This window comes from Erpetoichthys calabaricus, chromosome 10 (assembly GCF_900747795.2).
Source record: "Erpetoichthys calabaricus chromosome 10, fErpCal1.3, whole genome shotgun sequence".
Taxonomy (NCBI): domain Eukaryota; kingdom Metazoa; phylum Chordata; class Cladistia; order Polypteriformes; family Polypteridae; genus Erpetoichthys; species Erpetoichthys calabaricus.
In genome coordinates, this window is record NC_041403.2 from 22,208,086 (window position 1) to 22,233,582 (window position 25,497).

A 25,497-nucleotide genomic window follows, 5' to 3' on the forward strand; every position below is an offset into this window, starting at 1 on the left:
CGGTTCTGACAGGTCCATCATGGTTTGTGACCAGTTTCAACTGGTTTGATACCGTCAGTCGTTTGTGAGCCACTGTTGAGTTCAAGTGTGTTTTTCAAGTTTGTCGTTAGTAATGGATATCGAGCAACATGAAATTTTGTTTCAAATTGCAAAAAGCTCAGGAAACCCATCAGATGTTAAAATCTGTTTATGGTGACACTGCACCGATGATTAAGAATATTTACAAGTGGTATGATCGATTTTGTAATGGATCTGACTCGGTTGAAGACGAGTAAAGATCAGGACGTCCTTCCTCATCAATAACCGAGGAAAATGTTGAAACGGTTTCATTCTTCATCATGACAGCACTCCTTCTCACACATTCCTTCTAGTACAACAATTTCTGTCGAATAAAAACATTATGCTGTATCCGCATCTGGCACCGTGTGACTTCAGGCTCTTCCTTAAATTGAAAATGACCATGAAAGGCAAACGATTTCAATCCATTGAGGACATCCAGGCAGCCATGACAGCCCAACTAAAGACACTCTCGAAGGAAAACTTCCAGAACTGCTTCGCAAAGTGGCAGGAGCTTTGGGATAAGTGCATTCAAAGTATTTTGAGGGTGACTAGTAGTTGTAAATCTTTTACTGCAATAAACGTTTCTTTTTTAAAACATTCACCGTATTTTTTGATCACACCTCATATATTTATTTTTATATATATTGTGAGCGTTTTGAACTCTTTTGACACCCTCCCCAATGGCCATGTGGTAGTAAAGCAAGCTGGACTGAAGTTAAGCCAAGAGCTGCCTATGGACACAAGATGCACTGCTGCTTAGGCTGTAATGGTATGGTTTGTCAATATTCACATAGTATTCTGCTTTCTTAATATGTTTGGGAATTTTATCAATAATACATAATTAAATATGTAACTGAACACCTGCTTGTTCTTTTACTCTGTCTAAGTGCCTGAGGTTACAAATGTAGAGGGGAAGTTAATGCTAAAGAACCTGACCACGGAGTGGTAAGTAAATTAGATCTTTAGGCAGTTTATTAAGGTCTTCACAATAAAGTAATATTAAAGGGGAAAACATGGTCAGCATTGGACCTTACGAAATAAGACAGCAACTAAATAACATATTTAGTTACATTTTTTTTGTGAGTAGCAAGTAATGTGGTTAAGTTACTTTTAAAATTAACATTTCTCAACATTGTTCTTAGCTAAGAAAAGAGTAATTACTTGTGTTTTTATCTGTTTGGTTTAGAGCTCCTCACTTCTGAGGGTCAATTTTCTAACCCTTTCTTCTTGTTTAAAATCAGTCCCCAGGCAGATACCTACTGGATCATAATGACCTGTTTTGTACAGTGCATTTAGAAAGTATTCAGACCCCCTTCACTTGTTTTCATATTTCATATTCTGTATAAGCCAGAGAACAAAGCCCTGGATGAAACACAAAAATGAAAGTTGCATAGAGAAATTTGCCAAATCATTTCTCGCAATGAATTTACTGGGTTTATCGCTGACCTTTCTTACAGGATTTTTTTTCCCGAGAAATTCCCTATATGGCTAGGTTAGACAAATTTTTCACACCCATCATCCCATGATGCTTTGCGTGGCCAGTGTGACATCACAGAACCGTAACAGCTATGTTAGATGGAGATGTCACTACCCAATCTACGCTACCTTCGCACCCATCATCCCACGATGCTTTGCATGGCCAGTTTGACATCACAGAACCGTAACAGCTATGTTAGATGGAGATGTCACTACCCGATCTGCACTACCTTCACACCCATCGTCCCATGATGCTTTGCATGGCCAGTGTGACATCACAGAACCATAACAGCCATGTTAGATGGAGATGTCACTACCTGATCTGCACTACCTTCGCACCCATCATCCCATGATGCTTTGCATGGCCAGTGTGACATCACAGAACCGTAACAGCTATGTTAGATGGAGATGTCACTACCCAATCTGCACTACCTTTGCACCCATCATCCCACGATGCTTTGCATGGTCTCTGTGACATCACACAACCATAACAGTCATGTTAGATGGAGATGTCACTACCCGATCTGCACTACCTTCACACTCATCGTCCCATGATGCTTTGCATGGCCAGTGTGACATCACAGAACCATAACAGCCATGTTAGATGGAAATGTCACTACCCGATCCGCACTATCTTCGCACCCATCGTCCCATGATGCTTTGTGTGGCCAGTGTGACATCACAGAACCGTAACAGCCATGTTAGATAGGGATGTCACTACCCAATCTGCACTACCTTCAAAATAGTGCTGCAAAAATCCTGAGGAGGGTGCGGAAATATGAACACATTTCACCAATCCTTTGGTCACTTCTGTATCGAATGTATCGAATACAAACTCTGTTTGTTTACTCACCAGTGTATCCATGGAAATGCTCCACAATATCTTAAGGAACTCCTTATACTACAATCCACTGGAAGAAACCTCCATTTTGCAAATACCTACCGCCTTCGCCCCCCTGTGACCAAACTTCATACAATGGGTGACCGAGCCTTTGCGGCCGCTGCTCCACGGCTCTGGAATGCCCTACCAGAGAGCCTAAGAACACAGCAGATTGTGGGCTGTTTTAAAAAACAGCTAAAGACTTTTCTATTTAGGAAAGCTTATTAACAAGAATGCTATAATTATTGTTGTTTTATTTCTGTTTTTATCTTGCTTTGCCTTTGTTTAAACTTTTTATGTAGCACTTTGAGATTTACTGCTAATGTAAAGTGCTCTATAAATAAAATGCATTATTATTATTATTATTATTATTATTACCTTCACACCCATCGTCCCATGATGCTTTGCATAGCCAGTGTGACATCACAGAACTGCAACAGCCATGTAAGATAGAGATGTCACTACCCAATCTGCACTACCTGTCTGATTTACATCTCGCATGCGAAGAGCTTTCACACATGTGTATTGTAAGTGTCCTCCACCTCACACTGCTGTCCGATCTGTATCATGCATACACAAACAATTTATGGCATATCACACGTACGTGTGATGTCACTATCCGATTGGTACTCCACTCAGATTTGCACCCCACATGCATTTTAAGCACTTACCAGTCAGCATAATGTGTGTTTTTGGGAAGTAGGAGGAAAGCTGAACAACTGGAGAAATCCCCTCATAGACTAAGAATAATATAAAAGTTCCACACAGACCATAACTGAATGTGGGACTCAAACCCAGACATCACAATCTGCTGCACCACCCAACCTCCCATAACTAAAACAGGTTTTACTTTTTATCATTCAGCCTCATTGCTCCTGAGGTGAGAAGTGTTCCAAGTTCTGATTTGTGTATTTTACATACTGTATATTCTTTTCCAATTAGCAGAACAGCAGTTGCTTTTCTTTATTCTTTTTCCTGGAATACAAACTGAGCAAGCCGGGGTCATACGTGTATGTGGCTCTTAAAGAGAAGACAAGACATAAAGAATAAAGTGGAACATTATTGTATAAAATCTACCCGGTCCACGACTCTGTATAAATAGAATAAATCAGTCAGTGCAGATTACGCAGAAACCTCCAGGAGGCCAAAGCCTCTCACTCAATTCCTCTTAGATGTTCATTCCAGGTCATTAAAGCTGTTAAAAATTACTGCAGGGCACAGCTGAAGACATGCTATAGAGTTATCACAGTATATCACATTTTAATAAGCTCTTCACGTCCTTCCAAGGTGGCTATGCTCACTAAATGGGTCCCACATTCACACCTTAGCATGAGATAAACCTGTGGTGCTCCAAGATCATTCTTGATGATTTCACTTATCTCCTGTCAAAACGGAATCAGAAATCCTATCATTTACATCCTCTTAAGTTCACTTTTATAATTTAGGGGCCAAAATGATGAACTTCGAGTTCCTCCTGAAGTTAACGGCACCAATAGACAGGGGCATCTAGGGGGGACTAACAGAGTGCTACGTCTCCTCTCCTGAGTCAACTGGTAATAAATACAGCACCTGTTATAAATGTATTTTTGTGCATTTGAAAAAAAATTTTTTTAATAATTTTTACTTACTCAAACATTAGTCTAATTCAAAGTACTCTCTATGTGAATGAATGCACTTATCCCAACAGTTTTCCCACTGGTGGAAACCTTTTTGGAATTGCTGAAGAGGTACGTTTTCCAAGGACTGCAGCGATTTTTGTTTGACTTCCTCCACGGTACAAAAACGCTTTCCTTTGAGTTCTTTTTTCAAGAAAAAGTCTCACAGAGCCAAGATCAGGTGAGTAGGGAGGGTGGCAAGAACTCCAAGCCACACAAGTCAATTCAGAAATCTCTTCAGTAGTCTGACGATGATCTTCGTAAATTACATTGTGAATTTTTTCGAGATTTTCGTCATTCCTACTTATGGAAGGGCGGCCAGATCTTGGTTGGTCTTCAAGTGACATTTCCCCTCGTTTGAAATGTGATAACCACTCGTAGACCTGTGTTTTACTTATAGCTTCGACTTTAAAAGCAGTTTCCAGCATCACTACCGTTTCAGCAGCTGTTTTCCGTAAGAGAAAACAAAATTAAATGCAGACTCGCTGTTCTTTATAATCACCCATTACAAAAATTGCAGAACACGTTTGATAAGCACCAAGAAAAATCGGCATGGAATGCCGTACAGACAACACAGAGCACTTGGCAGACTACCACAGAGATTGCGCGCCAGGTACAGATTCCGGTTATTTTTGGACACCCCCTAATATGTGAATTTATCATTTTCAGCAACAGCTTCACGATTGGTTTGCTAATTTGACATGTTGACTGCCAAAGTGAAACTAGGTAAATTTGTTCCGGATGCCAACATACAATCAGGGTGTTATTTTAATATACTAATTAATTACATTTTGTTATTGAGCAAAAACTATTTTCTCTAAAGAGATCTATTTGAGCTACTTCATAGTTGGTACATGGAACAGAAAATACTTTGTACACGCCAGATGCGCAATAACCTCTTTTTGCTTCCAGTCCATATTTGTGTCTCCCCTGACTGAGACCGTGCAACATTGTAAACCTTAAGGTGATGTGACACTATGCGAATATTTGTCATGGTGTATGTCACGCAGTCGATGATCTTGTCGCTGCACCATGTCAAATCAGAGCCTATGTTACATTTACCAACAGAGTGCCAATCTTCCAGCATACTTGTGCTCGCCCCTTCTTCTGATACCCATTAGTGTGCTGCCTGATAGAGCCGGCGCCATTCGAAGAATTAACAGATGGGGTGAGGTCAGCAGCAATCTCTGCCCTTAATTTCTTTTTCACATCAAGTTATGGTATGTAAACTATGAGACAGCAGACAGATGAGCTACTCTACTGTTTGTGAGGTCCACGGCCATCATGCTGCCTGATGGAGCTGGCAGCCAGAAGAAAATAAGCGTTTTAGTCAAGAGGTGAGAAGAGCATAAGCTCAAGAGGTGAGGTGCCATCATATTGAAGACAGTGAGAGGGAGAAAGCAAGAAAGCAGTGTTGTACATTTGTAAATACTGTACATCTGATTCAAACGGGGTATCCTTTTTTGCAGAAATTCAAAATTTCGTGCATGATTGACCAAACCATAACTGTGCTGGGAGAGAAACTCAAAGAATGGATTGCATCTTCTCATACTTTTGCTCCCATAAGGGACTAAAAAAGTATAATGATATTCCCAAACTGTTCTTTATACAGCCTCCAGTTAATCCAAAATGCTGCTGCAAGAATTATTACAAGAACAAAAAAATACAAACACATGACACCAGTTCTTAAATCCTGACACTGGCTCCCGGTTAAGTTTAGGGCATATTTCAAAATCCTCCTTTTAACATATAAAGCATTAAATGGCCAAGGTCCGGCTTACTTGTCGGAACTTATCATGACTTACAAACCTGAGCGCACATTAAGATCTCAAGATGCCAGTCTGCTTATGATTCCAAGAATTAATAAAATAACAGTGGGAGGTTGAGCTTTTAGTTACAGGGCCCCTAAACTGTGGAATGGTCTGTCTGCTACTATAAGAGATGCCCCTTCAGTCTCAGCTTTCAGATCCCAGCTGAAGACTCGCTACTGCAGTTTAGCGTATCCTGATTAGAGCTGCTGATTAACTGTACAGACTGCATCTCTGTAGTTACTCATTAGCACTAAAACATAATTAACATAATCGTTATAATTTGTTACTAACTCTCACCTATTCTGTTTCTCTTCTCTGTACTCAAATGTGGCACTTGGTGCCACAGCCCACCTGCCAAGTTGTTTTGTCTGCCTAAGCTCTTTACAGTATATGATTGTAGGGGCTGACTGCCATGAAAAAATTACATATATTTTACTTCATACACAGTAACACAGTCTGTTCCAACTCTGCTTTAAGACACACAGAGGGATTTTAAGTAATCAACAGAAGCTGGGACACCTGTGCAAATGGTTTGCTTCAACTTGTAAGGTTTCATATTCTTTAACTGCTACAGAACATCTGTAGGTTGTAACCTGGTACTTGTTCCCTGAAGAAGGCCCATTTGTATTATTCTAAAATTTCCTTTTTTCATCCATCCATCCATCCATCCATCCATCCATCCATCCATCCATCCATCCATCCATCCATCCATCCATCCATCCATTATCCAACCCGCTATATCCTAACTACAGGGTCACGGGGGTCTGCTGGAGCCAATCCCAGCCAACACAGGGTGCAAGGAAGGAAACAAACCCTGGGCAGGGCACCAGCTCACCACAGGGCACACACACCAAGCACAAACTAGAGATAATTTAGGATCGCCAGTGCACCTAACCTGCATGTCTTTGAACTGTGGGAGGAAGCTGGAGCAGCCAGAGGAAACCTACACAGACACGGGGAGACCATGCAAACTCCATGCAGGGAAGACCCAGGAAGCGAACCCGGGTCTCCTAACTGCGATGCAGCAGCGCTACCGCTGTGCCAAAGCGGTCCTTTTTTCAGTTTTTGATAACCTAAATTTTAAATGTAAATCCCTGGCAGTTTACTGCTTGCCTTTTTACCATGTTAGGTCAATCATTACATTTCAACTGATTACATTTGAAAAAAAAATGGAAAAACTGAGATGTTATAAATCTTTTGACCGGTACTGTAAATGATGCATTGTTGGTATGATAATTTCTATACTAATTTTGGTAACCATGTATTCCTTTTTCTAGGTGTTCCAATAAAATATAAATAGTTTCATGCGTAAAGTTGAAAAGGTAAAGAACACACAAGATTGCTGGATGATTCATGGCTGCTGTGAAGGGATCCCACCAGTCTGCCGCGATCGCTCCCCTGCACTGTGACTTAATGAGCACATTAGCAACTGTTTGCCTTTTCATAATCCGCAAGCAGAGAAATTAGAGATCTGTGCCACAGTGAAGCCTGCCGTCATAATTCTGACTCAGATGGCAGGACATTCTAGCAGCCATTAAGCAATGTTTGTATTAATGGCCACCTCAGATTTTCTTCACTTATGTGCTTTGGATTTTTCATGAGTCCTCATACTTTGGTTGCTTTTCTTTACAACAGTCTAAAGGGGGGGGGGGGGGTATATTCAGAATATAAGTTTAATATGTCACTGTGCTCTGTACAAAAAATATTTTATAAATCCACTCACATGTACAGCTAACACAAGGCCATATTTAGCACACAGGAGTTCACCATATAAGAACTGCTAGGTAAGCTTTTAAGGACAAACTGCAAAATGGGCATTGTACTATTTCTGTGTGTCAGAGTCAGCATGACATTGGATCTTCTTTTCCTTGTTTGGAATGGCATGATTCACCTAAGTGGGGGCCTGCACATGAAGAAACAGTATAAAGCCTTGGAACATTGCCCGGCACACCTTTGAAGCCGACGAACAGATGGGAGATAACATCATCCGATCCTGAAAATCCTTCCAGCGCAGCGACGAAAATGGCAGACTCTATACACACTACCCGAAAGATCTTGTCATGGCGTCCTCGTCTGTTTATGCCACGTAAATCGTCATTAAAGATAGCAAAGTTATTTCTCCTATTTGATTTCTTACCGCCATATCATTAAGGGAGGGGTATCACCTTTTTATATTATATCTTTATAGTTTCGGGTTATGTAACACACCACAATTACAAAAAGAACTTATTGCAACAAGGGAGCTAGCACGCCCTGTTGGATTCAGGGGGCTTAATTTGAATATTACCTTTTGTAGTGGTTGTTTGTATCACTTGAATGTACAGTACTACCAATATTAAGAAAGAGTAAAGAAAAAGCGTTTTCCTTGATCAATTGAGTGTGTCTGTTTGTCACAGTATGTACTATTTTACGTTTTAAGTGACGTGAATTATTTACTGATTCTGTAATTGCACAGAGATGTTAGCCATGCAGAAAACATAATATGTACAATGCATCCATCCATCCATCCATCCATCCATTCTCCAACCCGCTGAATCCGAACACAGGGTCACGGGGGTCTGCTGGAGCCAATCCCAGCCAACACAGGGCACAAGGCAGGAACCAATCCCGGGCAGGGTGCCAACCCACCGCAGATGTACAATGCATACACTACATAATACAAAGAGATGCGTTCAAAGGTGGCCGATGCTAATAGCTGCCTGACTGTGAACGTGTATAATACACAACTATATAAAGGTCAGCAACTTTGACTTCCTGATCATCCAAGGTTTCGGTATCAATGACTTAAATCACGGGTGTTGAATTCCAGTCCTGGAGGGCCGCAGTGGCTGCAGGTTTTCATTCTAAACCATCTTCTTCATTAGTAACCAGTTTTTGCTGCTAATTAACTCCTTTTGTCTCATTTTAATTAACTTGACTCAGGCCCCTTAGTTGTCTCTTTTTCCCTAATTAGCAGCCAAACAATAATGAGACATAAAACAAGCCGCCACACGGACTAGCTCACCTGTGCCCATCACACAATATCTGAAAATAAAGAAAGGTGAAGGTCTCAGTAAGGTTGATCTCTCAGGTCACCAAAACATTTTGACAGTAATCAGTAAAACAGAAAAATCAACAGTTTTGGAAATGTCTGCTGGTGGCAGAATGACAACAGCAACAAGCCATAGAATGAAATAACGGGTTTAATCAACAGCCCATTGTGGCACTTCTTGTGTAATTTTGGACTTAACAAAAATAAATTGTATTGTATTGTATTGTAATTGTTCACAGCACTCAGTGAAGTGTGCTACAGAAGAAATAAGTCGCATTTGATTATATTGTTGCAAAGTTGTGCAAGAAAGCCATAACAGTATGTTGTCCAATTCCAGTTTTGCTTTGCTATTTTGCTGTTAATATTTAAACAAATGCAAGTATAAATTCCAATATCCTGTTCATATAAGGGGCAGAAGAGTGGTTAAGCTTGCTGCCTCTGCAGATCTTTGACCCTTTCTTCAAATCCTGGCTGTGTGGAGTTGGCGCGTTCTTCATGTATCTGTGTGGGTCATCATCACCAGCTTTGCCCCACACCTCAAAGGTGTGTATATTAGGGTGTTGATGACCTGTAAGTTCCTCTGCGATAGGTGATGGGCTGGCATCCTATTCTGGATTGGTTGTGTTCTGACTTTGTCTCACAGCTTGACTCACAGAAACTCAAAACAAAGCAAGTGAGAAGGACAAGCAGGCAACAGGCCTTTCTAACAAAATAAATGGTGTCCTTTTAAAGCTGCTCCAGGCCTAGGATTTTCGTAGCTAAAAGCACTAAAAATATAAATAATAAAGCATATTGATCCTTAATTGAAATTCTCAACAGTTGCTGCCTTTTATATACCAACCACAGGCTCGGTTTTCTCCTCCATCCCACCCTGACCATGTAAAACAAAAAGGAATTTCAAAACGTAAGCGTAATCTTCAACCAAAATTAGGAAATCGTGGATGGGCTAGAAGGAGGAAACACCCGACTGGATGTGGGGGCACCCCAGAAGGAAATATCTGGGTGGTAATTTAATTCAAGAATCATAACAAAGGAAGTGCGTATTGTCATATTATTTACGGTCAATTTCTAAACATCGTCTGGTTCAGATGGACAGACTAAACAGTGTGTTTATGCTGGAGCCTCATATTTTCTAAACCATGATTTTGAAAGCATGGGACTTGTACAATACTCGATTTTTCATTTTTTTTATATATACAGTAAAATGTTTTTCTCATTTTTCTCCTGAATTATAGTAGTTTCTCTTTGTTAAACCAAAATTAATCTGCCTGCTCCTCAGATAATGCTGTACGATGGCAGCGACTCCCACTCTGATATTGCACAGGCTGGACCCTGAAGTCTAACTCATTTAAATCATCCTGTTGGGAAGGCCCATACTAAACCACAGGTTTCCTTGGGAAATCGCTTTAGCAAGTCTTATTGTTATTCTTGTCTGTTGAGCCCTAAACCTTTGACAGTGGTCCTTAGGTATTCACACCATGTGATACCTGCACCGGAACAACAGGGTGGTGTGCTATCTTAAATCGAATGGCAGTTTATTTTTTTATGAGAGGGGATCATGAGATAAGTGTAGTCTAATAACATGCAAAAGTCAAAAATAAGTAGAACAATCTAGACGAGAACAGGCCATTCAGCCCGACAAAGCTCGCCAGTCCAATCTATTTAATTCTTCTAGAAAAACATCAAGTTGAGTTTTGAACGTCCCTAAAGTCCTCCTGTGTACCGCACTGCTTGGTGTCACGCACACATGATTAGGGGACAGTCAAAAGGCTCGATTCTGCATGAAAAACCAAGAGAGGGGGAACTGGAACGGGGCACTAATGCTTTTCTCTCCTTCCATCCACAGAAAAACATCAGAATAAAAGCATTCCTACTTGACATAACGCTCCAATATCCACCACCATCCTGACGGAATAAGAAGACTCCTCTTCCGGCTCACTTCCGGTCCCCTTCTGCTATCCTCAGTTCTGTCCCTGTGCTACTGACGTCATCTCCGGCCACTACTACCTTCTACGACACCAGCTGCTGTTGATTATACTTCCTGTATGGCCTCCATATAAGTCGGAGCATTTTTTCGTTTGTTGTCAAATGTTTGAGTTGATTTATGACTTTTTGACTGTACTGGAACCTGAAACCAATATACAGGGAGTTCTCCCCAACACTTAACCTGTGTCTCTGTACTTTTTACTTATCACATTGGTCACTTATTCCATGTGTCTGTGGTTCTCTGTGTTAAGAAAAACCCTCTAATGTTTGTGCGAAATTTACCCTTCACAAGTTTCCAACTGTATCCCCATGTTCTTGATGAACTCATTTTAAAGTCACCGTCTCGTTCCACTGGACTAATTCCCTTCATCATTTTAAACACTTCAATCATGTCACCTCTTTATTTAAACTGTAAAGGCTCAGCTCTTTTAATCTTTCCTCATCCCCTGTAACCCCTGAATCAGCCTAGTCGCTCTTCTCTGGACATTCTCTAGTGCTGTTATGTCCTTTTTGTAGCCTGGAGACCAAAACTGCACACAGAACTCCACATGAGGCCTCACCAGTAGGGTTATAAAACTTGAAAGGTCAAATAGCACTGTCCTCAAAGCTGAAACGCTAACCACAAGTTGACGTCTAAAAGACAGAAAGAAATGTCGAAAAACTGAATCAAACTTAATTACGATTGCAACCAAAATAGACATAAAGTTCCTCCAATCTCGAAAAATTATGGGTTGCATGTGACAAATTTTATAAGGCCACTCCATTAACGTAACACACAGAGCATCCCTGCGTTCTTCTGGCAGACGTTTCAATTAAAGCAACCAACATGAAAATGGAAAAAACTGGCGGTGGCGACAGTGGCATAGCTAGGGGCGGCATTATTGGCCCCAGGCAGCACATTTTTTGGGGCGGCATTATTTGCCAAAAGGCTCAGAACACTTCACATATAAGCAGCAGGGTTCGGAAAAATATCACTCATGAATGAAAAAAGTCAAATTCTCTGATTTTCATCCAGAAATGCTTCAAAAATCATTTTCAGACGGTCCTTCTGTGACAGCATCAAACACGGCAGTTGATATTTATGAGGCAATAACAAAAATAAAAAGAAAAATTACACCGATAATAATTTCTAGGAAGATAAACAACTAATTCACAATGTATAATTTCGTTTCGTTAACAATCCAAATGCGTTCTTGCTCATCCCCACCTATCGCTTGTACACTACACCAGTTCTGGTTTTTGCAGCGTAATTATATTAAACTAATAATCAGAACACAGCTTATCGGTGCGTCTATACTATATTCTTGTCTAATTGATGCTTATAAATAATTATATGTGAAAAAATATTGCTGTTTCTCTATATATAAATAAATACAGTGGAACCTCGAGATACGATCACCTCTGTATACGAGAAATTCAAAATACGAGGAAAGTATGAGCGAAAAATTCAGATCTAAATACGAGCATTGGCTCACGTAATGAGCCACGAGCCAGGCTGTGGGTATAGCTCGCGGCTTAGCGAGGGGGCGTGGTAGCTGTAGCGAGCCGCAGGGCGATCTGCGGTGTCTGCGTTTCTCACCTAAGTGCACAGGTGGGAAACTGCCCACATCCATGATTGTTCCTGTGGCTGATGGGCTGCAGCTGCCATGTCCTCCCCGCATATATAGAGAAGCGCGAGCCGGTTAAGGGGGAGAAGAAGTAAAAGAAAAGAGAGGAGAGAGAACGGAGGTTGCAGGAGGAGGCAGGAAGCAGCAGGAATCGGCAGCAGTAGGAGGTCGGTGCGGGAGAGCGAGCGAGTGCAGGCTCGCGTGTAGCTGAACAGTGAGCTGAACAGGCGAGCCAAACAGCTGAAGCAGGACGGTGTAGAGAAGGTCAGCTGCATTAAGAGTGTCTCGCCTGTTGCAGAGCCCGCATGGGAGAAGCAGGTGAGACGCTAACAGAGAAGAAGCACCGGGGATTGTCATCTGTTTTTTAAAGACTGCTTCCTGTTGTCGTTTTAACCTCGTGTTAAAGGATTGTTATTCTTGTGTATTTTAAACCTCCACTTCACAACTGTTTTAAGGATTATTTATTTAAAGATTTATTGAATGCTCTACTGCACTTTGGACACCTGTTTTGATTCTTTTAATAATCAGTTATATTATTTACCAGTGTTATTTATTAAAGGTAGACTACAGTATATATAATTTATCAGTGTTATTTGTTAGGAAAATTGATTTTTATGTTAATATATTTGGGGTGCGGAACGGATTAACTGGATTTCCATTATTTTCAATGGGGAAGTTTGTTCTAGATACGAGAAATTCGCTATACAAGCTCAGTGCTGGAACGAATTAAACTCGTATCTAGAGGTTCCACTGTATATGCAAAATCTATCTTAATTTTTCTCCATACGTTATTTTAATTTTCTATTTAAATAGGTTAACATATTCAGATACATTGGAGGGCGGCAAATTGAAACCCCGCCCCGCCCAGAGTGGTGCGAACTCCAGCTACGCCACTGGGTGGCGACAACAAAACAAAATGGCAATGAAAAATGAAAGTGAAGAAAATGTCAAGCTTTTACAGGGATCATTGAATTTCTTGGGTAAATAAAACCCTAATTCGATGAATACCCTTTAGTGTTGGATCTGTACTAGAATTTTAACTTCAGTATTGATACCAGCTTTTGGACCTTAGTACCACTAGCAAAATAGTTCAGAAGCAAATATTAGAAAAAATCCCTGACATCCTCCGGGTTCACTGGTGCGCCGTACAACTGCTTACACCACTGGTGCACTGCAAGACGCACCGCTTCTCTTTGATAGCCATAAAGTATCAATCATGTACAACCAATAAGGGGGTCTTCCCCTGTAAAGTCCCAATTGCGTCAAAGGGGTGTAATTCTGGTTGTGTTGGAATGTGTAGTTTTGTTTGGTGAAGTCTGTTTTGTTTTTCTGATTTTTGACTTCATGCTCTGTTTTTTTGGATTCTGTATTGGCACTTTGGATTACCTTTCCCTTTTCAGGAAATTCCTTTTTACTTTTTATGCTCCACTGAGGTTCTTATTATTTTTTTTTTCATGTCATTTTCCAACCTTAGTCCTGAACAGGGTCATGGGGGGTCTGCAGCAGCCTATCCCAACTAGCATAGGGCTCAAGGCTGGAACAAACCCTGGACTGGGTGCCAGTTCATCGCAGGGCAAACAGACAAACACACCCAACAGCACACACTAGGTCCAATTTAGGAAACACTAGTACACCCATCCTGCATGTCAATGGAATGTGGGTGGAAAACGGAGCACCTGGAAGGAAACACACACAGATACAGGGAGAACGCGCAAAATGCCACGCTGGGAGAACCCAGGATGTAAAAGCTGGTCTCCTTACTGCAGTGCTACCACTGCCTTTATATTACAGAGCATTATTGTATCTTTTATTTATAAATATTTTATGTGGCCCTCTGTGTTGTTTGCCAGGGTTTTTGATAGTGTTCCCCCCTCTAGCAGGCATTTTTAGACTTAAGTGCTTTGGTATTGTCGAGTGTAATCACAGTTATAGCCTGGAGGAAAGGAAGTGCTAACTTTGTGAGGGGCTTTAAATAACACCTGACAGCCAGAAGCACATTATGGTCTGAGTCACGAGAAGAACTGTGGCCAAGGCTCAAATGGTGGGAGGAAAGGAAGACAACACAGACAAAGAACGCCAGAGTGAGTGAGAGATGGAGACGGACACAGAGTAATACTTAGGCCCACAGTTTTTGGTTTACTTTGTCACTTTGTGTTCTCTCTGTGTTCAGCCCCAAACTGTGTTCATTTTTTGTACCTCTCAACCTCCTATTTGTTATTCTGGGTGAGGTGGAGCAGCATGAAGATCACCCCCTATCACAATATAATAAATTATAAAAGACAAGACTTTGAAGAATCTCCCCAAATAAACATGGCAGCAGAGTAGACAGTTCGACAGACGCAGGGCTGACACAGCCAGTGCAGAATAGTCAGTTAGAAAATCAACTTATAACGATGTTCAGTAAAATAAAATACAGAAAAAGTCTGATTTGCTTGGGATAAAGCACATTTAGTAAACACGCACATGAAACAAGGACAGTGTACATGAAGTGAGACGGGGTGAAGCAATCCTTACGCTTAGCCAAGCCAGCCACATCACTTTTGATTTCCCCAGAGTATGTAACATTAGCTTTTTTTTACCGTAAGTAATTTTTTCTTAAATTATTAAATTATACAAAGGAATTTGATAAATTGAACCTGAAAACATGCTAGGGGATACGAGGGAAAAAGAAAATGTCAAGAGTGACAAAGTTTATTAAGACATCGACGTCTTCCAATACTTTCTGTAAAACATCTCTTGTCTTTCCAACATGAGTATCTCTAACAGAACCAGAAGAAACCATTTTGTACAAGTGACAGGCCAAGCACCGCAACCATTCAGTGTTAACTCTGAGACAGCAAGAGGGCTGCGTTTACCTCACGTTTACAGAATGTGTACGTTCAGAGAATTCTGTGGGATACGACACACATTCAACAGCATTCTCACAGGAATGAGCAAAAGAAGATAAGACACATAAGATAACGCGGGCTCCAGTGTGTGAGGCGGCAGCTGGTTAATGTCATTCGTCTGACACGTACATGGGTGCTGTCAGCCATTACTAATATCACTTTAGCAGCATACCTGGACTTTGTCTTATTCAGTTTTTCTAAGCAATTCAAGAATGTTTTGCTTTCTCTTGCAACATTTACACATCTGAACTGAGCTCTGTCCTAACGTGGAGGGCAAAACAGAGGGCAATAAAAAAAGTATATCGATAGATAGATAGATAGATAGATAGATAGATAGATAGATAGATAGATAGATAGATAGATAGATAGATAGATAGATAGATAGATAGATAGATAGATAGATAGATAGATAGATAGATAGATAGATATGTAAGGCACTATATAATATGTGATAGATAGATAGATAGATAGATAGATAGATAGATAGATAGATAGATAGATAGATAGATAGATAGATAGATAGATAGATATGTAAGGCACTATATAATATGTGATAGATAGATAGATAGATAGATAGATAGATAGATAGATAGATAGATAGATAGATAGATAGATAGATAGATAGATAGATAGATAGATAGATAGATAGATAGATAGATAGATAGATATGTAAGGCACTATATAATATGTGATAGATAGATAGATAGATAGATAGATAGATAGATAGATAGATAGATAGATAGATAGATAGATAGATAGATAGATAGATAGATAGATAGATAGATAGATAGATAGATAGATAGATATGTAAGACACTATCACAAACCATCACTCACAGTTGTTTGCCAGTAGCTTGTCAAATGATTCCCGCCACTGCAGTGCTTCATCCACAGAAGGTCTGCAAAATCGAAAAGGTTAGAAGATCAGCAGCATTCTGAGATGAGTTTAATTTGAAGACCTCCAAAATACGTTAAGGTCAAGTTCATTTCCTTCTCTCCCAGACATTATGGGATGTATGCTGGCTTTCTTTGAAATTCTACTCTTTTTGCCTCTGACATACTGTATATATATATATATATATATATACATTACATAGTTTACTGTCAAATAATGCAAAGAGTACGAGACACGTGTTTCTCCCTCATTTGGGCTCATCAGGCGTACACACTTTACTGCTCCCCTTGTGGGGATCGAACCTCAGACGCCAGCGTCAGAGACGAAGCCCCGTTACACTGCTCCACACCCATACAATCAGGTTGGAACTCAGACTACGAATGCAATGATATATATATATATATATATATATATATATATATATATATATATATATATATATATATATATTCTGTATATAGATATATATATCTTTTGGTTACTTGGTAAAGACCTGTGTATCTGTTCTTTATTAAATATAATAAATAAAAATAAACACTAATAGACAGAATTATTTCTTGTAGGATAGATTGTGAAAATGTCATATGTAAATAGCGCTTGGTTAATTTATTAAGGTAATGCACTCACTGTTATTTTTTTTTATTGGTTATTATTGTATGCTGTTTTTTCAAATCTAAATAGATTAATTCAGAAGGGCACTCTAAACACTAGACAGGAATACATCAATTAGTGAATAATATCTTTAGGCTCTCTAAATGGTTAGATTATTGCTGTTTTACTTTAATTTAAAATATGAGATAAAGCTGTCTGTGAAAGATAATATACAGTGGACAGTAATTGCTGATGGAGTAACTAGATGGGTCATAATTTTGGCTTTAAAAATTACTTTTCCTAAATATTGCTTGCCACAACCTCTGACAGGCGTTATTACCAGTAAACCCTGATAGGCCAATCCATTGCCTCATGATGTCATGACAGACTGCATAAGGTTGCTGTGTTGTGACATGAGCTCATTTCTTAGGCTGCTGTCTGTTGTCTTCGTCTTCTTTTGTCACAATGGTTCTTTATGGTTCCGACCTCATCTCAAATGTTGACATACTGTATCACTAGAACTTCTGGGTGCCTTTTACAGAAGTTTTGTTCTCTCTCTGTTTTTTTTTTTTCTTTTTTGTTACAAGTCTATAGATATAAACTGCAAGAAAAAAATTAAAGGAACACTTTGAAAACACATCAGATCTCAATGGGAAAAAATCCTGCTGGCTATCTCTACTGATATGGACTGAGATGGTAATATGTTAGGAATGACAGGATGGCACACTCGTTTGATGGAAATGAAAATTATCAACCTGCAGAGGGCTGAATGCAAAGACACCCCGAAAATCAAAGGGAAAAATCATGCAGCAGGCAGGCTCGTCCATTTTGCCGAAATTTCACTGCAGCAACTCCAAATTGTACTCAGTACTTTGTATGGCTACCATGTGCTTGCATGCATGCCTAATGCTCCTAATGAGATGACGAATGGTGTCCTGGAGGATCTCCTCCCAGATCTGGACCAGGACATCACTGAGCTCCTGAACAGTCTGAGGTGCAACCTGGCGGAACCGAAACATAATGTCACACCCAGAGGTGTTCTATTGAATTGAGGCCAGGTGAGTGAATGTGGGGGGCCAGTCAATGGTATCAATTCCTTCATCCTCTCACCACATGAGGCCAGGCATTTCATCAAAAACAACCAGAGTGGAAAAAGGTTGGACATCATTATGAATGAGTAAAAGCTAGCATATTTCTATATATATAAAATCCAACATCTGTCTGTTTGCCCACTTTTTACGAGAGAACTACTAAATGGATTTAGATCGGTTTTTTTTTTCTAGAATTTGCTTGAACATTCCGGTTGATTTTACCACTTCTCTCATCACGCTAAGAATCATAGTTTGCTTGCAGGAGCAATATATTTGTGATAATCCGGGACAAAGGCTGCGGGCTGAGGATAGCGGAAGCGTGACGTCAAGAGTAGGGAGTCGGGCAGGGCCCTCCTCACTGTCCTGTTTCACTACTATGTGGGCAGAGCCGCGGGGGACGGCTAGTTTAAAATAAGACTAACATGTGTAATCCAGACATTGAAATACTGACTCTCAGAATTCATCTGAGCGTACTGGTGCAAAAATGGCTGCTATCACCTCATCCAGGTAGCTGCTGCACATTACTGGTGGTTGAAGAGGCTCCCCCCAAAGCGCTTTCAGTAGTGAGAAAAGCTCTATATAAATATAAAGAATTATTATTTTGCCAAATCAATATGTGGACAACAATTTTGGATGATCCGCTGGGGCAACTCCTAACGGGAGCAGCCGAAAGAAGAAGAAGAAGATTATTATTATTATTTACTAAGTAACCAGTTTTCTTTAATTGCTGCTTGCTATTCAATTGAATGTTAGCATAACTTTGAATATTCATGTAGATAGTCGTAAGGAAGTGAAAATAGAATTACAGGAAGTCAGTCGTTAGACAGCAAGCTTCACGGACAGTCTGTGTTTGTTAGTCCCAACGAAGCCAAGCCTGACAGTATTATTTTAAGTTAATTAGATAAATATGAGGTGAGACACAAAAAAAACAGACTGGTAAACACAAATATTTATTGATGAATTACAGCATTCTAAACATTGTCACCTTCTACACAAACTTTTGTCATGTGAAGTTCTTCATGCAAAATGTGTATCACTGATTCCCTGTTAATACCAGCCAACTCATCGATACCTCGAACACATAGGCGATAATCATTTCGAACAATCTGATTCACCGTTTTGATGTTTTCATCTGTCCAAGATGAGTGTGGATGACCTGCGCATTGAACATCTTCCACATTTTCTTGTCCTTCCTTGAAACGTTTGTACGACTCAAAAACTTATGGGTGAGACAAACTGTTATCACTGTACACTGTTTTAATCATTTCAGAAGTTTCTGTGGCTGTTTTGTTCAATTTCGCGAGAAATTTGATGTTGATTCGCTGTTTGGTTTTTTCACCCGACATTATCGCGGCAACTCGTTGTTACACACGTGCGCATGGGAAGCAGCTAAAGGGTCTAAATGAGAGTAATTCCATGCCAGAGCACTCATCTTTTCTCTCACTTTCCTGCAGACCGTTCACGGGATATTCCGCCTGGCCCTGATGACGTCACTTCCGGTTCCGGAACCCTTGGATGACATCACTTCTGGTGAAGAATCCATGACCGAAGAGACTTCCTGTTCCAAACCCTTTTGATGACGTCACATCTGGGTTCGAATCTATGGAAGAGGACCCTTCCGCTTCCGCCCTCGATGACTTTTCTGACCTTTAAAGCTGCCATATTTGACTAACCTAATCAGTTCTGTTTTGGACTCCGTTCTGAGCACATCAGTGCTAGCAATTTACCCATTTGCAGCCAGGGAATATTATACGGGTGGCTGCCCCAAAACATTTTATGACTCTTGTGTCTGCTTTTTGTGACATCATGTAGTGATTGTTGCATAAATACTGACTGATATACACAGGATATACTTAGCTGGTCATGAAGGAGGGGATATAGTTCTATGATTCACATCTGGCCGACCTCCGGACGGTTTTCCAGGAAAGCCCCAAGCCCAGTCCGGTTTTCTTTGTGTCTCACCTCGTATATAGTGAAGTTATATTGTTTATTTAAAATTGCTAATTACAGTGGTGTGAAAAACTATTTGCCCCCTTCCTGATTTCTTATTCTTTTGCATGTTTGTCACACAAAATGTTTCTGATCATCAAACACATTTAACCATTAGTCAAATATAACACAAGTAAACACAAAATGCAGTTTGTAAATGGTAGTTTTTATTATTTAGGGAGAAAAAAAAATCCAAACCTACATGGCCCTGTGTGAAAAAGTAATTGCCCCCCTGAACCTAATAACTGGTTGGGCCACCCTTAGCAGCAATAACTGCAATCAAGCGTTTGCGATAACTTGCAATGAGTCTTTTACAGCGCTCTGGAGGAATTTTGGCCCACTCATCTTTGCAAAATTGTTGTAATTCAGCTTTATTTGAGGGTTTTCTAGCATGAACCGCCTTTTTAAGGTCATGCCATAGCATCTCAATTGGATTCAGGTCAGGACTTTGACTAGGCCACTCCAAAGTCTTCATTTTGTTTTTCTTCAGCCATTCAGAGGTGGATTTGCTGGTGTGTTTTGGGTCATTGTCCTGTTGCAGCACCCAAGATCGCTTCAGCTTGAGTTGACGAACAGATGGCCGGACATTCTCCTTCAGGATTTTTTGGTAGACAGTAGAATTCATGGTTCCATCTATCACAGCAAGCCTTCCAGGTCCTGAAGCAGCAAAACAACCCCAGACCATCACACTACCACCACCATATTTTACTGTTGGTATGATGTTCTTTTTCTGAAATGCTGTGTTCCTTTTACGCCAGATGTAACGGGACATTTGCCTTCCAAAAAGTTCAACTTTTGTCTCATCAGTCCACAAGGTATTTTCCCAAAAGTCTTGGCAATCATTGAGATGTTTCTTAGCAAAACTGAGACGAGCCCTAATGTTCTTTTTGCTTAACAGTGGTTTGCGTCTTGGAAATCTGCCATGCAGGCCGTTTTTGCCCAGTCTCTTTCTTATGGTGGAGTCGTGAACACTGACCTTAATTGAGGCAAGTGAGGCCTGCAGTTCTTTAGACGTTGTCCTGGGGTCTTTTGTGACCTCTCGGATGAGTCGTCTCTGCGCTCTTGGGGTAATTTTGGTCGGCCGGCCACTCCTGGGAAGGTTCACCACTGTTCCATGTTTTTGCCATTTGTGGATAATGGCTCTCACTTTGGTTCGCTGGAGTCCCAAAGCTTTAGAAATGGCTTTATAACCTTTACCAGACTGATAGATCTCAATTACTTCTGTTCTCATTTGTTCCTGAATTTCTTTGGATCTTGGCATGATGTCTAGCTTTTGAGGTGCTTTTGGTTTACTTCTCTGTGTCAGGCAGCTCCTATTTAAGTGATTTCTTGATTGAAACAGGTGTGGCAGTAATCAGGCCTGGGGGTGGCTACGGAAATTGAACTCAGGTGTGATACACCACAGTTAGGTTATTTTTTAACAAGGGGGCAATTACTTTTTCACACAGGGCCATGTAGGTTTGGATTTTTTTTCTCCCTAAATAATAAACACCATCATTTAAAAACTGCATTTTGTGTTTACTTGTGTTATATTTGACTAATGGTTAAATGTGTTTGATGATCAGAAACATTTTGTGTGACAAACATGCAAAAGAATAAGAAATCAGGAAGGGGGCAAATAGTTTTTCACACCACTGTATATGCAATTTGCTTATTTACAGCTTCACTTTAACTTCATAAAATGGAAATAAAATCTCCTGACTCTATGAATCTTTGTGAAGTAGACTTTGCCTGCTGTTTAGTTTCTGGTTCAAACACCAAAGAAGAGAGCAGCATAGTAGTAGTTTCTCATTTTGGCATTTTGCAATTATTGCGGTCAAATAAATTTACTTTCATTAACTCTTTTAGGGCTGATGTCGACTTTTGTCAAAAGGAGGAGTTGACGATGGTAATTCACTGCAAACTGTAACAAAACCAACCGTTATGTTTTAGTTGGACTCTCGTTGCTAGAAGGAAAGTTAGCTTCATTGGTTTGACCGAGATTTCCTGCGCTCGTGTGAGTAGCAAGGTGCAAACAACGGCAACAATGGCACAGACATCTAACAAGAGATCAAAGTGAATGCATAAAGCAAAATACTCTGTGGACGATGTTTTGCCTATTATCTCTGAACTGGACTATGACTTGTTGGATGAATGTGAGGTTCCAGCTCAGCTGATTGGTCCCCAGCTAATCGTTGTACTGACAATGTTCACCAGGGAGGACTGCCACTTAACAATGATAAAAGGCACAAACAACAACAACCTTTATTTCTATAGCACATTTTCATACAAATGATGTAGCTCAAAGTGCTTTACAAGATGAAGAAAGAGAAAAAAAGACAAAATAAATAAGAATTAAAATAAGGGAACACTAATTAACATAGAATAAAAATAAGTTCTGATGGCCAGGGAGGACAGAAAAAAAAACAAAAAAGAACTCCAGACGGCTGGAGAAAAAGTAAAATAAAATCTGCAGGGTACCTAAGCCATGAGACCACCCAGCCCCTACTAGGCATTCTAGATAGATAGATAGATAGATAGATAGATAGATAGATAGATAGATAGATAGATAGATAGATAGATAGATAGATAGATAGATAGATAGATAGATAGATAGATAGATAGATAGATAGATAGATAGACAGACAGATAGATAGATAGATAGATAGATAGATAGATAGATAGATAGATAGATAGATAGATAGATAGATAGATAGATAGATAGATAGATAGATAGATAGATAGATAGATAGATAGATAGATAGATAGATAGATAGATAGATAGATAGATAGATAGATAGATAGATAATTTATTAATCCCAAGGGGAAATTCACATACTCCAGCAGCAGCATACTGATAAAAAAACAATATTAAATTAAAGAGTGATAAAAATGCAGGTATTACAGACAACAACTTTGTATAATATTCCTGTTTACCCCCCTGGGTGGAATTGAAGAGTCGCATAGTGTGGGGGAGAAACGATCTCCTCAGTCTATCAGTGGAGCAGGACGGTGACAGCAGTCTGTCGCTGAGGCTGCTCCTCTGTCTGGAGATGATCCTGTTCAGTGGATTCTCCATGATTGACAGGAGTCTGCTCAGTGCCCGTCACTCTGCCATGGATGTCAAACTGTCCAGCTCCGTGCCTACAATAGAGCCTGCCTTCCTCACTAGTTTCTCCAGGCGTGAGGCGTCTTTCTTCTTAATGCTGCCTCCCCAGCACACCACTGCGTAGAAGAGGGCGCTCATCACAACCGTCTGATAGAACATCTGCAGCATCTTATTGCAGATGTTGAAGGACGCCAGCCTTCTAAGGAAGTTTAGTCAGCTCTGTCCTCTCTTGCACAGAGCATCAGTATTGGCAGTCCAGTCCAGTTTATCATCCAGCTGCACTCCCAGGTATTTATAGGTCTGCACCCTCTGCACACAGTCACTTCTGATGATCATGGGGTCCATGAGGGGCCTGGTCTCCTAAAATCCACGACCAGCTCCTTGGTTTTGCTGGTGTTCAATTGTAGGTGGTTTGTGTCGCACCATTTAACAAAGTCCTTGATGAGGTTCCTATACTCTTCCTCTTGCCCACTCCTGATGCAGCCCACGATAGCAGTGTCGTCAGCGAACTTTTGCACGTGGCAGGACTCCGAGTTGTATTGGAAGTCCAATGTATATAGGCTGAACAGGACTGGAGAAAGTACAGTCCCCTGCGGCGCTCCTGTGTTGCTGACCACAATGTCAGACCTGCAGTTCCCGAGATGCACATACTGAGGTCTGTCTGCAAGATAGTCCACGATCCATGTCTAACATAAATGACCTCACAATCAGTCCTCATTGTATTCAGGGTTCTCATGGAAGAACTTGATGATGACGGTCACGTGAACTTCTGGCCTTTAATTCATCAATGTAGGGACATCACAGTACTTTGATCAGGTGGTGGTGGTGGTGGTGTAGATTGCAATGCACTGCGACGGTGTCCCAGCCACGCAAAGACAGCCTGGCAGCAAGCCTACCGCACATTATTGTCAAACTGGCAGCCACAGCATGTAGCAACAGACGTTTTATGTTGATTACTGTGTAAAACCATTGATTTTCAGAAAATATCCATCTATCCATCCATTATCCAACCCACTATATCCTAAGTACAGGGTCACGGGGGTCTGCTGGAGCCAATCCCAGCCAACACAGGGCGCAAGGCAAGAAACAAACCCCAGGCAGGCTGCCAGCCCACCGCAGAGCACACACACACCAAGCACACACTAGGGACAATTTAGAATCGCCAATGCACCTAACCTGCATATCTTTGGACTGTGGGAGGAAACCGGAGCACCCGGAGAAAACCTACACAGACACGGGGAGAACTCCATGCAGGGTGGACCCGGGAAGCAAACCCGGGTCTCCTAACTGTGAGGCAGCAGCACCACCACTGCGCTACCGTGCCACCCTCAGAAACTATGTTTTTTGGAAAAAATATTCAGCCCTCAAAAAGTTAATAATCCTATTTGTTGCATTTTGTCTAATTATGGGTTAAGGTCGGTTTGCTTTGTGAGGGCTGGTTTGATGTCTTTGGTCTCTTTCTAGAGGCTACATCACGACATGGAGAGTGTGTGGTGCTTTAAAGGTTAGCAGCTGTGAATTGTCAAGGTCTGCAGCACATTTCAAACACCTTTACAAAACAGCATCTGCTTCAGCACCGATGGTTGATTTGATTAGCATAAGTGGTCCAAAGCACTGCAACAAGTGTAAGCAGGCATCTGGTACACCTTAATCTGGTCATCTTGTAAAAAAAAAATGGTAAAATCGAAATAAAATTTGTTTCCCTTTGAGAAAAAAAGGACCCTTTGTGAAAGACAGCAGCAGATGCCCCTGCGGTGGGTGCTTGGCGTGACCAATTATTTACATTTATATCAGTTTAAACCCTTCTGAATGAAACCAGTGCTGTGTTTCATGGTTGAAAGATAGCAGTGGCACAGTAGCCATTGCTACATCAGAGTGGGCATCGATGGCACGCTTGGAACAGAGGGGAAAAAAACAATGCTTGTTAAATGAAACATGTCATGTTTAGGTTGTGTTGATTTTAGGGTTACTTTAGGGTTACTTATATAAGATGTATGCCTTTATGTGAATAAATCCCATGTAGTGGGGATGTGACTCCAGACTCCACTTTGGATCTCTTGTAATTCATGAACAGGACAGGATCACAGTAGAGATGAAACTCCGACAAAAATATGTGCAAAATAAAGGTGCAAATTTATTATAAGAGGTGCTGTGCGACAAAAACAAACCATTGTACAGGGGGCTTTATTACACAGTCCTTCTACACTGATGCACAAACAACTTATATGAGGGGTGAGCGGCCATGAAGCCATGCTGTCTGTTCAGTAAAACTCCTGTTCTTACCAAGTGTTGCTCAATTTTATCTTTAGTAATTCCTTTCATTAATTTACTTGTGATGCATGTTAAGCTTACTGGCCTGTAGTTGCTGGGATCTGCCAGGTCATCCTTTTAATATAATGGGATAATATTTTACATTTTCCAGTTTTTTGGAATTCCCCCAGTGTGCATTG

At 40.6% G+C, this 25,497-nt stretch overlaps 1 protein-coding gene across 1 annotated transcript in view; it reads right to left on the reverse strand.

Moving 5' to 3' along the window:
* LOC114658895 (regulator of G-protein signaling 5-like) overlaps positions 1–25,497 on the reverse strand; it is a 108,168-nt gene that overhangs the window by 10,405 nt on the left and 72,266 nt on the right. Inside the window, exon 3 of the mRNA XM_028811004.2 lies at positions 16,231–16,292. Coding sequence (XP_028666837.1) covers positions 16,231–16,292 — 62 coding nt within the window. The remainder of the gene's footprint in view (positions 1–16,230; positions 16,293–25,497) is intronic.